The sequence below is a fragment of the Alosa alosa genome, chromosome 1 (genome assembly GCF_017589495.1).
Source record: "Alosa alosa isolate M-15738 ecotype Scorff River chromosome 1, AALO_Geno_1.1, whole genome shotgun sequence".
NCBI lineage: Eukaryota > Metazoa > Chordata > Actinopteri > Clupeiformes > Clupeidae > Alosa > Alosa alosa.
Window position 1 is genome coordinate 36,787,849 of NC_063189.1, and position 10,502 is coordinate 36,798,350.

General features: G+C 45.2%; 1 protein-coding gene across 1 annotated transcript in view; it reads left to right on the top strand.

The window, feature by feature from the left end:
• The first annotated feature begins 330 nt into the window (after positions 1-330).
• Positions 331-10,502, top strand: part of stox2a (storkhead box 2a) — a 45,099-nt gene continuing 34,927 nt past the window's right edge. Inside the window, 1 exon segment of the mRNA XM_048246877.1 lies at positions 331-2,146. Coding sequence (XP_048102834.1) covers positions 1,969-2,146 — 178 coding nt within the window. The 5' untranslated portion in view covers positions 331-1,968.

The window sequence follows — 10,502 nt, forward strand, 5'->3', positions numbered from 1 at the left end:
TCTGCATATTCTCTCTTTCACTCGCTTCTCTCTCTTTTGCTCTTTCTCTCTCTCTCTCTCACTCTCTCTTTCTCACTGTCTCTCATGGCTCTACCACGTAGAAACAGACACACGCACGCTCACGCAGAATCTTGCGCGGCAGGCAGACACGCGCACGCTCGCTCACACACGCTTTCTCTCACACACGCACTCACGCTCTCTCTCTCTCTCTGCCTCCCTCTCTCTCTCACTCTCTTTCTCACTCACACACATTCACACACACACACACACACACACACACACACACACACACACATACACACGCACACACACACCCTTTCTGAAGGTGCTGGTAGCAGCAGCGGCAGCAGCAGCAGCACTGGCAAGCAATAGCAAAGGCAGCTTATCAGCACTAGCGGTAGCAGCGTTAGCGTGGAGGAGAGGAGAAGAGACATTTCAATCGGGGGATGCTGTGCCGTCGATGAAAAGGAGGGGGAAAAAAGCAGCTGCCGTCCTTCCTGATTATTCCTCCCTCTTTGGATTTGCCCGAGACGAGAGACGGATCTGTAATCTTTCCACTTGCCGTGCATTAGATATTTTTCTCCTTCTCCTCCGGCTGCTCTCTCTATCTCTCTTTTTTTCTCTCTCTCTTGCGCTCGGTGGGCTCTCTTTCTGCTGCCATCCCCCGGCTTGCGTATCGTCGTTTGTCTAGAACGGAGGTTGCCTGGCGATCGGAGGAGGAGGAGGAGGAGGTGGGGGGAGAAATCGACACACAGGCTTCTCTGTCGACAGCGGTGTGTGCCGGAGTGCCTGCTTGGAGGTCACAGGAGAGACCGCCGCCTCCTTTTCTCTTTTTTACCCTCTTGATATATTTTTTTGTATTTTTGGCTGGAGGGGGGTGCTTTTGTCTCCCCGTGCACCCGTAGCTGAATTGAGCCATTGTTGGAAGGGCAGGCCTCGCTGTCTTTCTCCTCTCTCTCCCTCTCTCCCTTTCTCTCTCTCTCTCTCTCTCTCCCTCCTCACTCTAACCTCTCCCTCATTCTCCAATTCGCATCCAACCTCCCTCTCTCCTCATCACCAGGTTTTCCATTTCCCTCTCCCATCCCTCCCCCTGTATATCCATCCTTTCGTTGAAAGGAGAGGGGGGAAAAAAAACCTTTTTCTCCGTAACTGGAAAGCTGCTCGCGGAAGCTTTTTCCTGGATCATCTTTAACCTTCCCTCCCAGCTCTCTCCCAGTCCCTTCCCTCTCTCCCTCTCTCTACCTCCATCCGTCCTTCCTCCCCACCCCCTGTAACGCTGTAGTGGAGCGTTATGAGCGCACGGTGGCGTATGAATGGGGCACCTGGCTGCGGTCGCGCAGGGCTGAGCTCCAGTGAAGGGTGATGCCTGCGGGGAGTGCCGGCTTCTCTCCCCCGAGCACACAGCAGCAGCAGCGGCGCCGGTGCAGGAGACCCCCACCCCGGCCAGCGCCTCCCCCATCCGATCCCGGTCCTGCCTCCAGCGCCGTCACCACTGCCCCCTGAGCCCAGGCTCTGAGGCGGCAGCCAGGCGGGCAGGCGGGCATTTGCTTGTTCTGTTTGTGTGTCTGAGTGTGTCTGTGTGTGTCTGTGTTTGTGTCCGCAGACGTGTGTGTGAGTGTGTGTGTGTGTGTGTGTGAGTGTGTGTGTGTGTGTGTGTGTGTGTGTGTGTGTGTGTGTGTGTGTGTGTGTGTGTGTGAGTGTGTGTGTGTGTGTGTTTGTGTGTAAGTGTGTGTATGTGTGCGTGCGTCGCGCTGGCTCACGCCATGTCTTTGGCCTGCTGATCCCTCACCCGGGGCACCCCCTGCCAATGTGCGGGAGGGACTGAGCCTGAGGTAGCCCCCTCCCCCCTCCTTCTCCTCTCCTCCCTTTACCTTTCCTTCCCTCCTCCCTCCTCCTCCCCTCTCCCACCTCTAACTGCCCCGCGCTTGGCACCCTCCTGCCCCCACCTACCAACCCTCTGGCCTCGCCATGAAGAAGACCCGGAGCACCAACCTGCGCCGGGCCTGGCCTAGCGCCGAGTTCGCTGAGCGCCCCCCCGAGAGGACGCGCTCTCGCAGTGAGAAGGACTACCGCCACCACAAGCACTTCCCCCCGCCGCCTCCCCCCCCTCACATATCCCCCTCGCCACGGGGCTACATGACACCAGGTGGGTCTCCTCCTCCCCATGCGCACCACGAACAGGACAGACAAGCCTAACGAGTAGTGTGCTGTCATATGCTAGTTAAGGATTCTTGTCTGTTTGTCATTGCTTTTAAGTCCTTTCTGCTTGTTTGGTGATGGCAGATTATGTAAAAAGAGGTGAGAGGTGACGTAAGGTAGACTACTCATCTGTCTTTGGGTGTTTGATGAATGTGTGATGTATGCGACCACTTTCAGAGCATAGCAAAGTACAGTGAGATACGAGGAAAAAACACGAGGGAAGAAGCAGGCAGGCATCCTCCATTTTGGTCCCCAGCAAGGGTAGCACAGCAGAGCAGTTGCAACGTTTCAAATGCGAATGTAAGCAGCTCGACTCCTCTGAGGCTTGCACATGCAAGAAACTGTGAGCAAGCGGAAAGTGCTAGAGAATTGCGAATTAGTTTGAAACAGCGTGTTTCTCTGGTCTTGCTTTTCTGTGAGAATGGTCAGTTATGACAGAGATGGAGGCCAAGGCTGGCATGGATGATAAGGATCTGCGGATGTTTAAATGGCGAGGTGTCGAGCCGTGATGATGAACATCTCTCTCTCTGTCTGTCTCTCTCTCACACTCACACACACATGCGCACACACAAGTAAACTCACATAGCCAGTGAGAGAACACAATGAAAGAGAGTCATGGACGGACTGGGGAAGTAGGCTAGCAGGTGTCATGAGGGTTCTCATAGGAAAGCAACATTTGAAATCAGATTTGACCTGTTTCTCCTAAAACCCCCTTAGATCACCTGTGTGTCAATTTCTCCCTCCACCTCTTCCTCCTCCTCCGATTGCCAGGCAACCTCCGTTCTAGACAAACGACGACACGCAAGCCGGGGGATGACATAAAGAGTAATAAGAATAGATTGAGTAAGAAAAAGGGTATTTTGAGTTGAACTTAAATTTGACTTTCCACTACAAGGGGGAAAGCAATAGCTTCGATTGAATGTACAGTAATTAGATGGAAATGCACCTGCGTAAGTAAAGACCTTAATAAAATTAAATCTTCAAGGAAACATGAATAAAAGCCATAACAAAGGTTTGGACTGAGAGTTATTATCTGTATCAGCAGGGTCGGTCGGGAAACCAAAAATTCCCATGTTTTGGTAATTCCAGTACTGACAGAACTATCTTGAGTAGATTCATTAGAACTGTTTTCAATGGCCAGACTGAGCTTGGGTTAGCAAGCCAGGACATATGCCGTGTAACACCACATTTTCTTAAATTGCACCTTAATTCATTCTGACATGAATATTTCCAACAAGTAATGTGAACTAGTTAGCTCTCTGCTGAAAATAAAACAGCTTGACCACCTAGACCAGCAAAACTCTTGCGAAAGCATACCTTCAGCTGGCTTACCCAGTTTACAATGGTCATTTTAGCTGGTTTTGCTGGTCTTACATTGCTGGTTTAACTGGCCATGCCAGCTTATGTTGGTCATTCTAGCTAACCAGTATGACCATCTTACACCAACAATGTCAACGCCCAACCAGCTACACTAGCAAAATCAGCAATATCTGGTTTATAACACACAGTTAAATAAACATAATCCTTCGAAACCATTGTGTTCAGAAACAAGATAAATCTCATCTGAATTTAAAACAAATGTGTAAAATGTAACTTTCCCCCAATGGTACGCTGCTAGCATGATTCCCTCCCCTCATGACAACGGCATAGGGACGGTAACCTACATGTCAAATGAATCTATATTTGTGTCTATACAGTGATTTTTTACAGGGACTTTTTCGACTAGTCAATCATGTATAGATTAATAACCAATCAGATTGTCTGATTTTCTCACCTGACGCAACACGGCTCCCACGTTTGTCCCACAAACAAATCAAGTTGCTATGCTATTAGCAGTGGCTCTGATGGTGTGTGTTCATAGATATCAGTCACAGTTGGGCTACAATTTTAACTAACAGTTTTTTTTTTATATTACCTTGCCTACTCTCTTATATGTCCATATTTATTTTATGCTGGTATCTAGACTTATTCTTGCACTGTTGGACTTACTCATTTGCACCATCACCATGACACTCACTCTCACAGAGCACCTTACCTTATGCACAGAGAATCACAGGCTCAGTCCCTGCCGCAGTCATTGCAAGCATCTCATGCTAAATCACCCACTATGTGGTACTGTTTTAGACTTGATTTAGATTTAGTGTTATTTCGTATAATTTGTATTTTAGTATATTCTTTATGCTCTACTGTCCTTATTGCTTGTTGTGTTTTTTATATTATATACTTTTAATTACTTTTTCTGCTGTTAGTGAATGTTGTGTGTGATGTCTGTATGCTACTGAGACCTTGGATTTCCCCTTGGGGATCAATAAAGTATCTATCTATCTAACTGCAGCAGATCAAGTTAAAAGGAAATACTGAAACAGAAGTTGTATTTTCTTGCTGTTGCTGATCTGTGTAAGAATATCAACTGTTAACATTGAAATAATCTTATGTAAAAACATTTGGAGCACTCTGGCATTAACTTATTCCTTTAAACTCTCATGTTGCGTTAGCACTACTGGAACAACAATACATTTCTCAGGAAGCTTGAAGACATGGCTAATATAAACAGTTATGTTAGGCAGTTCCCCTGCTAAATTCGTCAGTAGTTATAAACTTGCAGTGAAGTAAACCTTGTGTTAGTGTGTGAAATACCATAGCTAGCATGCTAATCATTCCTTGAAATAAACTGCTTCACTTCAACAATCATGTAACATCATTAACTTTACATTGATGACGTTTAGACAAGGACAGATAAGGAGACAGTAGAAATGTTAACATGACGCAATGCAATTAATATTTAGGAAGACAGCAGCATGTCATCTGTGTGGGAGAAACTATTTGGATTGTAAGCCTAAAGTAAATGCTCTGTTAGTGGTACACCTTCACATTTTGTATGTTTTAACTTGAGTAGTCTAATGTTAAAACAAGTCAGTAACCATAAATAATCACTAAACATTGGTTCTCTGGTATGTTAGGTTTAACCATACCACTGCAAAACCTGTAGGACATTAGCCAACAGTAGGCTAATACAGTGGGTTTGATATTGGCATATTTTTATAAAACATTGTGCTGGTAAGGGTGTTTTTTCTGCTCTTAAAGTGAAATCATGGGGTTCCGTATTTTTCGCAAAATGCGCCATGTAATTAGCCTGCTGGGAGAGTAGTAGGCCAGTTTTTGGTCATTTCACTACCCAAGCATGTTGCACAAAACCTCTAACTGGTGTACAGAGACAGACACATGCACTCACACACACACACACACACACACACACACACACACACACACACACACACAACCACATGCAATCATGCAAACCGAGTCTCATTGTCCACCCTCAATAGGCCCAAATGAGGCAGGTGATCTGGCTTTCAGCAACTTTCCAGTGCCCTGTGCAAGGCACATGGATGGGAGACACTGGCCTCTTCTGTTTGCCTGTGTGAACAAGAAATTTAAACTTGTCACTGAATGGAACCCGCTCTATCTTTAGTTAACTTGTGTTGAGTGGGGTCTGGCAAGTATGCTAACTGGAAAAAGTTACTGTAAGTAACACCGGGCTCAAGAATTTGAGCTCTGCTTTTAAAGAGGTCCAAAAGATAAACAATGGTGTATCGGGTTTTTCCACTCAGGTTAACTAAGGTAGTTTAAAGCGATCCAATGATGGCCGTCCAACTAATAAGGCACTCACAGACGCAAGGTTCAACAGAATGCAGTTGAGTTTGTTTACTCATGAACGACAGGAATTGAGGGAGAATAGTGAGGGCTGATCATTGATCTCAAGCTTTGATTTCTCTTTGGGCAGTGAAAACATTCTGAGAGGTGGGAGGACTGTGGGAGAAATGGGTCAGACGTGGCCGATGCAGATGGATGCCAACTGAATGGATCGTGTTGGACCGCTGTGAATGTGGTGCTGTTTGGTTTAAAAGAATTGCAAATAACATTGTAGCTTAAGCATGTTTTACTATTTTGTTGAAAACTTTTTTTCCCAGCATCAAATTCAGTTTGATGGTATCATCTGACAAAGCTGCCCTTTCCACTTGTCATCCAGGTTCACTACATAGTTTTGTGCAAACACCACAACCAGTGTGATATTGTCAAATATATGTGATATTGTCAATTATATATATAATTTAGCGAGATAGTTACCTTTTCGTTTCACAGTTGTTACCTCTACCTTTTTACCAGGATTTCACAAAAAAGACCAGCCTGATTTCTTGTGAAATTTGCTGAAAATTGCCTGAGGAAAGCACATTACATTTTGGAGCAGATCTGACTCGCAGGATGCCTAAATGTTTTTTACTTTAACTTTCTATATAAAACCCTAAAACACTTTTGTTTAAAGAAACAACATATTGATTGAGCACATCTCGTCCATGCATGTACCATTACGATACCAGTTCTGAGAAGTAGACCAGCTAGTATGTCTTTACAATAATCATGAAAAATAATCAGAACATCTTAGTGTACTGATTACAGTTACTGGGTAATTGCTTTAGCCTGGCTAGCGCCACCACTTCTCAATGAGACGTGGTCTGGGAACCAAATGTTAATTTTCTCGTATTTGAAAAAAATGCCCAGATCCGTTTATTGGGTGCCACGGATGTCTATCAAATGCGTCTGTGCATAGCTCATCATCGTCTTGCTTTCCCCCTTGTTCTGTGATGTCAGGCGAAAATTTGCTCTATGGTCTCCAGGCTGCCTTAGCAGCGTGAATCAAATCGCGCGCAAGGCAGCATGGGAACACCCAGTCTATAATTGCTTTGTAATGAAACACAATTCTGAAAAAAATCGCTATTCACAATGTACAACTTTGTGCAAACTAGGCTACTGTTTTTGTGAGTAACTAAAGTAAATACAGCCTCAAATATGGACTTTCATTTTGTAATATATATGTATTTGTAAGGGTAAAGACCAGATGTGTATAGCTGTAACTGCAAATAGTAGCGAACTATGGACATAAGACGTAGGTAACAACAGCTAATGTGTAAAAAGTAATTAAATGTTATAAGCCGCTGTTACAGGCTGATTAAAGATACATGAATGTAGGCACTCAATGACCAGGGGAAAATATAATTTATACATTCCTTCCTTCCTCCTTTGTAATGCTTCCTTCATGTGCTCCTTGAACGTCCAAATTTCCTAGTTGAGCATTTTCTCTTCCTATGTGTTGATGTGGTTTTAAGTTGGAATGAGGAAACAACATAAATGTCCCAAACAGTGTGTGTTGCTCAGAACATTTAAAGAACACTGCCGGTGCTGTTTCCACTATGTGCGTGACAATGAAGTACAAATGAAATGTATCCAGTGAGCCATGACATGAATTATTTTAAACATTTAGATTTCCTCAAAAGAATGGTCTCTAGGCACTTACAATATGGGATATGGGGACAAGCAGGTTGTAGATACTGTAGTGATGACCCCAACTGAGGACAAAAATGTCCCCAACTCAGCAATTCAGGTATCATTGACAAAATCAAGTTTCCAACTGGTAATTAAAGAAGCACTATGCAACAATTTTAGCAAAAATTACCTTAATTATGCAGGTTGAGAGTCGTTCTGATGGTTCTACAACACTTTCTGGGTCGTTTGGTGGGTGCTTCGTCTCCCCCTATTGCTTGTCCGCGGAAAAACTGAATATGTAACTTTCTGGACCCGGTCCGGGTAAATCCGGATGTGACTCAGCGGAAGCATTCAATCGTGCCTCGAAAAGGTAGTCAGATTGTAGTTTCGGAGAAGACTGCAAAACGGACGCCAACGCCGGCTTTGTTGCTGTTGAAATTGTAAGTAGCCTACCCTTGGGTGAACTTCGTCTTTGTAATGTGGTTTGATAGTCTCTTGAACAATGTGTTTGCTCGACCGTTTTATTGTGAGCCCTGTATGTGTTTAGCTTGGTTTCTTGATGGCTAGCTCGCTAGCTAGTGGGGGTTTAGCGTAGCAGTCACTTGCTACCGAAGCTGCAGGGGGAGCTGTGGAGTGAAAAATGCGAGCCCAAATCCAGTGAACACCCAAAAACAGCAAAGGAATAACTAGACCTGCATAGTCTTTCTTTAAGACTTTGAGCATTCTTGTGCTCAGAATTCGGAACTAAGTCCGATAGCACAGGCCGCATAAGTCTATGTCCTAGCCCCGCCATTTGATGAGTCAATGACAGACTTACCCTACATGAGATATGAGTTGCACTAAAAACACACCATATATAAGTTGAGTGTGACAGTGCAGTGGCTACAAATTTAAAACAGTCTGTTTTCATAATTATCCACATAATATTTTCAGTCGAACTGCAGATAACTGACATGGGCTCCACTGTATTTCAATTTGCGATCATGCCATTTCCCAAGCAATGCTGATTGATTTAATACATTGAAGCATTTACGAAAGTGGAGAGTGGTGTGGGTGGCAGTGGTGTGATGTGGTCCGATGTAGTCTACAGTCTCCTGGTTTCTACTCTGCGTCAGTCGGCCAGCGTTAAATATGATCTGAGACATCAGATATGGTCTGATGTAGTCTGATGTGGATCAGGCCTCTGGTGATGGCGAGGGAGCTCAGTGCTGTCCCAGCTGCAGCACAGTGCAGGCACAGCAGAGGCTTGGGATGGAGAAATGAGGCCATGGAGGAGTGGTGCAGTGATAGCCAAGGCCTCTGTAGTAACGTGCATAGAGAAGGGAGGGAGAGAGATGGAGGGAGAGAGTGAGGGAGGGAGGGAGGGAGAAAGGGGGAGAGAGTGTGAGGGAGGGAGGGAGGCTGTGCGTGAGTAAAACCACAGTCCCCGCCTCCAGTCAGCTGTTAGAGTTGTAGAAATCACCCAGCTGCTATGATGAAGCCTGTGGGAGTGGGATAGCTCTTTCTCTCTCTCTTTCAGTGCCTGTCCTGGCCCCCTACACACACACAAACACACACACACACAGTCCCTTTTGCACACACATGCAACTAACACACACTCTCATCCATGCGCACACAATCTCTCACACATGGTCCCTTTGTACCTTTCATCTGCTCACTCAACACACACACTCACTTTCTCTCCTTCTCTCCCAACCACACACACACACACACACACACACACACACACACACACACACACACACACACACACACACTCGCACAAGCACACACACTTACACACTCTACACACTGATGCTAAAAATATTCACCCACATTCTGGACATCCCAGATGCTGACATCACTAACCCCACTCACATCAGGATTTAAAACGGATGATTGAAAAGAGAGAGAGAGGAAGGAGAAGAGCCAGGGAAATGGGGCTGCACACAGCCTTGTGCTGGCTATGGTAACAGAAAGACCTGATAGCCCCTCCACTGAGACCACCCAGACGGCCATCTTTGAACGCTGCACACAATCTGTCTCTGCAGTGAGATGTTTGGCTCTGAGTTGTTGCTATTTTGGAGTGTTCATTGACAGCAGTCACTACTGTATCATGGCATGGCCTTTTTCCAACCTGACGTTAGGTAGCACTATTTAATGCATGCATATGCTTGAGTCTTTTTTTCCCTGTTTTTCAGCAGCCTCATCACAGTCTTTTAGATTGTGTTCAATCAGTCTATATCTCTTTCCCTCTCTCTTTCTCCTTGTTATTTCTTCTCTCTCTCTCTCTCTCTCTCTCTCTCTCTCTCTCTCTCTCTCTCTCTCTCTCCTCTCTCTCTGTCCCTGCTGCTGTTACTGCTGCTGCTGTATTGAGGTCAGCCTGTGTGCTGCCGAGTGAGTCCACCTTCCCTCTGACGGGGGAACCCAGATTCGTCTCTGTGTCGCACTTGCAGCCAAACTTATCAGCAGTCAGCATCCCTGGCCACTCATATCTATAAATCACACCTACTACATGCCCACGGTGCTTTTTTTCAGTGTTTTTTTCTGGTCTGTACTAGCTGGTAGCTGTGTGTTTGCTGTATGTTTTTAAGTTTTAATTACACTAAATATTTCAGTTGTCGTATCAAAGTAAAAAGAATATATATCATGCTTGGTCGTCTGTATGTTCTCCTCCTATAGGAAAAGATTAGAACAGGAATGGAGGTGTTACTGTACCATCAATCATCAAGCCAAATGTTGAGGCTGCAGCAGGGTTCAGCTTTATCAAGACACCTAAAAGTCTGGGACAGATACAAACTGTTTACATTGTAGTGGTTTTCAGTGAATGAATAGAGTAATTTTGCTTCAGAAAGTAACGGTTATGTGGATATGCAGTTAATTCTGTGGTTAAGTACTTTTGTTGTTCACTGTTGGAGATGTATCGAAACAGGACTTGATGGTCATGTGCTTCCTGCTGTCTTGAGCGCTAGTCAGGTTTTAGCATCTTGTCTCACATTCAT